The 2,968-nt window shown below is 40.2% G+C and overlaps 2 protein-coding genes across 2 annotated transcripts in view; one reads left to right on the top strand and one right to left on the bottom strand.

Moving 5' to 3' along the window:
- Window positions 1-91: 91 nt before the first annotated feature.
- LOC103385789 (mitochondrial mRNA pseudouridine synthase Trub2-like) lies at window positions 92-962 on the top strand. Its single transcript, XM_017036511.2, has 3 exons — window positions 92-180; window positions 336-472; window positions 556-962. The coding sequence occupies exons 1-3, from the start codon at window positions 146-148 to the stop codon at window positions 879-881; spliced, it is 498 nt and encodes a 165-aa protein (XP_016892000.1). The 5' UTR covers window positions 92-145; the 3' UTR covers window positions 882-962.
- Window positions 963-2,111: 1,149 nt separating this feature from the next.
- The window catches only part of rab44 (RAB44, member RAS oncogene family), a 9,666-nt gene continuing 8,809 nt past the window's right edge, over window positions 2,112-2,968 (bottom strand). The window contains exons 10-11 of the mRNA XM_025059887.1: window positions 2,663-2,736; window positions 2,112-2,558 (exon numbers count right to left, since the gene is read on the bottom strand). Coding sequence (XP_024915655.1) covers window positions 2,471-2,558; window positions 2,663-2,736 — 162 coding nt within the window. The 3' untranslated portion in view covers window positions 2,112-2,470. The remainder of the gene's footprint in view (window positions 2,559-2,662; window positions 2,737-2,968) is intronic.

Below are 2,968 nucleotides of genomic sequence, written 5' to 3'. Positions count from 1 at the left end.
TGCTCCTCGTTTTTTAATTTGAGAAGAAAAAAAACCTATTACTACTGAAAATACAACAAAATGTTTTTTTTAGTCCTGATAATGAAAATAATGTTTGTGTTGAACAGATCACATCACACTGGACAAACTGAACAGTGTCCTGGCGATGCTTCAAGGAGCCAATCAGAAGGCTTTGTTAACGTATATATTATTATTATCATTATTATATTTATTTTTTTCTGTCCTTCTGTCATAAAATACTGTCGTGTTTGCATGAGTTATTGAGAAAGAATAATGTTTAGTAATACTTCAGAAAGGCAGGTATTTGATAGTATTTGTTTTGTTTTATTTTACAGCTATTCAAAAGTAGACCTGCGCTCACAGGAAGCCTATGAACTGGCTGCACTGGGTTTACTGGGCCCAGAGGGGAAGTCGGCGCCGATTCTAACTGGTCTGCGCTGCATCGACTTCCAACCTCCAAACTTCACCTTAGGTAAAGACAAACCCTGAGCTGCACTATTTAAAAAAAAAAAACACCTCTTTATTTACTCACCTGCTCCCCCTGTGTGTCAACAGAGGTGCAGTGCATAAATGAAACGCAGAAATATCTGCGCAGAGTCGTGCACGAGATCGGACTGGAGCTGCGCAGCACGGCAGCGTGCACGGGTGTGAGACGCACCAGGGACGGAGCCTTCACCCTGAGGCACGCCCTGGTACGGCAGCGCTGGACCGGCTCTGACGTCAGGTCTGCCATCCAAGAATACCGCGCTCTGGAGAAGAAGAGCAAACGGAATCAGTCGCCGATGAAAAAGAACGATTTCCGGTCAGTGGAAGAGAAGAGAGAAACTGTGAGTCAACGACATGGAAGCAGTGAGATAACAGTGGCAGCAGGAGGTGAATGATGAAGGTCATGACCCTAATTATTAACTGTAAATATTTATAACTTAAACTCACTAAATTAAAGTGCTTTTTATGTGACAGACTGTAAAGTTGGGTCTTTGTAGAAAGTTCTGGTCCGAATGGTTTCAAAAGTGATGTTTCATGTTTCAGTTTTGTGGAGCAGAACTGAAATATGAAATAAATTCAACCTTTTAGAACTGAACTAATCTTCTAAAATAGGTGTGTTTATATCGTAATGCCACAAATTCATTCTCAACCTGTAATTCTTACAGAAATTAGTAGAGGAATATTGGACATCTTTCAACTTTACCGCTAGATGGTGCCACATCCTACGCTTCAGTATCTTTTATTTTTGAGTGAAGTTCTGCAGTGTTTTTGTTGGAATTTAAAGACTGGAATGTGTTGTTTTTGTTAACGTTGATTGTTCTGGACTTTAGTGACCAGGACAGGATGGTTTTAGTGACCAGGTTAACAGACACTTTAGTTGTTAGTTTAGTTGTTATTCCAGTGCAGTTCCATTTGTTGTCCCTTCATCTTCTGGTCATCTGAGAACGTGTTGTCTTTGTCAGTCGGAGAACACAGAACACAGAACGTTCACAAGTTTTTGACATGAACGACACAGAACACAAAATCATTTTTATTATTCTGTAAAACAGTATTTTACCTTCATGTTGAAAGAAAGAGAATATTTTTTTGAACACATTTTTATATTTTTTATTGCAAGGTTTTGGCAGCAACAACAAAGACATGTGGAAAAAAAACCCCAATATATTATAGTATTTTCTACTAAGAAATATTTAACTTTTCATTCAAAGTTCATCACATTCTTTTAACTAGTGACAAATATAAAATAATCTTCTTTATTTCAACCCATACAAATTTTCACACATTTGTATTGATTTGTCGCGACACATCGTTACGTTGGATTTACTGCGTATCTTAGCAGAGATACAGACGTTAACTTGGTTTCCGAGTCCTTTGAGTCATTTCAACCAGAGGAATCTGATCTGAATCATTTCAGTCTGTCGACACGTTTGAACTAAAACCATGTGTCGGAAATGGAAATGTCAAAGTGATATAACATTTAACGGGGGGTGGGTGAGGTCTGGGGGCGGGAGGTGATTCACCCGCATCGCAGCTAACTGGGCTCGTACTTGATTGGCTAGCCGTCAGAGATTGAAAATGTATCTGGAGGCGGGTCTGAGTTTTGTTTTTCGCGGAAAATGGGGCAAAAAAGTATTAAAAAAACTTGAAATTTCAAAGATAGTTTGGCATAGCTAATACCTGCTGCCATCTAGTGGTATCAACAGATTACAGTGGATTCGTATTAGCATGAAAAAAGGAGGATTGGTGTCAGTCTTCACCAGACCTCGTAACAGTGTTTGACGGACCGGATTAGAAAGCCCAGTGGGCCCTTTCTGGCCCTCGGGCCTTAGTTTGCCCAGGTCTGGTCTGGGGATATGACTTACAAATACTGAGTAAATAAAAAAACAATGGTCCAGACGTCGTCATGTGACACGTGTCGGCTCAGATTTTACGATTCCGTCCGGCTTTTCTAACGTTTCACCCCCGTGACGGCAGATTTCTCTGCTCAGCAGCATCCTGACCTCTTCTTCTGGGGGGGGTCTTTGTGTAACACCAGAGCTTCCTCTCTTGTGTCAACCTTTAGTTGCAGCATCCTGCGATAACACAACAGAGGAACAGGAAGGTCAGCTGACGGCTCCTGCAACAACAGCCGCAGCTGCAGGAGGAGAGAAATCAAACTTTTTTCTTCTTTTTTTACCTGGCAACAGTTTGAGACTGAATCACGTTTTCTCCAGTGGCGGCGCTGCATTCCATAAACTCACAGTTTAATTCCTGCAAAAGTAGAAAAAGTGTTGCAAACCAACTGCTGTTGAATTCTGGAACACTGAGGTCGCTGGTCTATCGCGGTTACCTTCCTTGCGATAATTATATTATTTTTGTATATATGAAGACTTTTTTTCCTTCTTAGGCTAGAAAATACGTATTTTATCACAAAACTAAATTAAAAATTTTGATATAGTGAAAAATCCGCAATAAAAAAAAAAAAAAAAAAACGAGACGGCTG

This window comes from Cynoglossus semilaevis, chromosome 11 (assembly GCF_000523025.1).
Source record: "Cynoglossus semilaevis isolate Cse_v1.0 chromosome 11, Cse_v1.0, whole genome shotgun sequence".
Taxonomy (NCBI): Eukaryota; Metazoa; Chordata; class Actinopteri; order Pleuronectiformes; family Cynoglossidae; genus Cynoglossus; species Cynoglossus semilaevis.
Note: the sequence above shows the minus strand (reverse complement) of the source record. Positions and strands in the feature narration are given on the sequence as shown.

Bases quoted from the DNA above. Each gene is read 5' to 3' on its own strand.
- LOC103385789 (XM_017036511.2), top strand. From the start codon at position 146: ATGCTTCAAGGAGCCAATCAGAAGGCTTTGTTAAC. The intron at 181-335 runs GTATATATTATT...TTTATTTTACAG, and splicing joins AATCAGAAGGCTTTGTTAAC to CTATTCAAAAGTAGACCTGC. The intron at 473-555 runs GTAAAGACAAAC...GTGTGTCAACAG, and splicing joins ACCTCCAAACTTCACCTTAG to AGGTGCAGTGCATAAATGAA.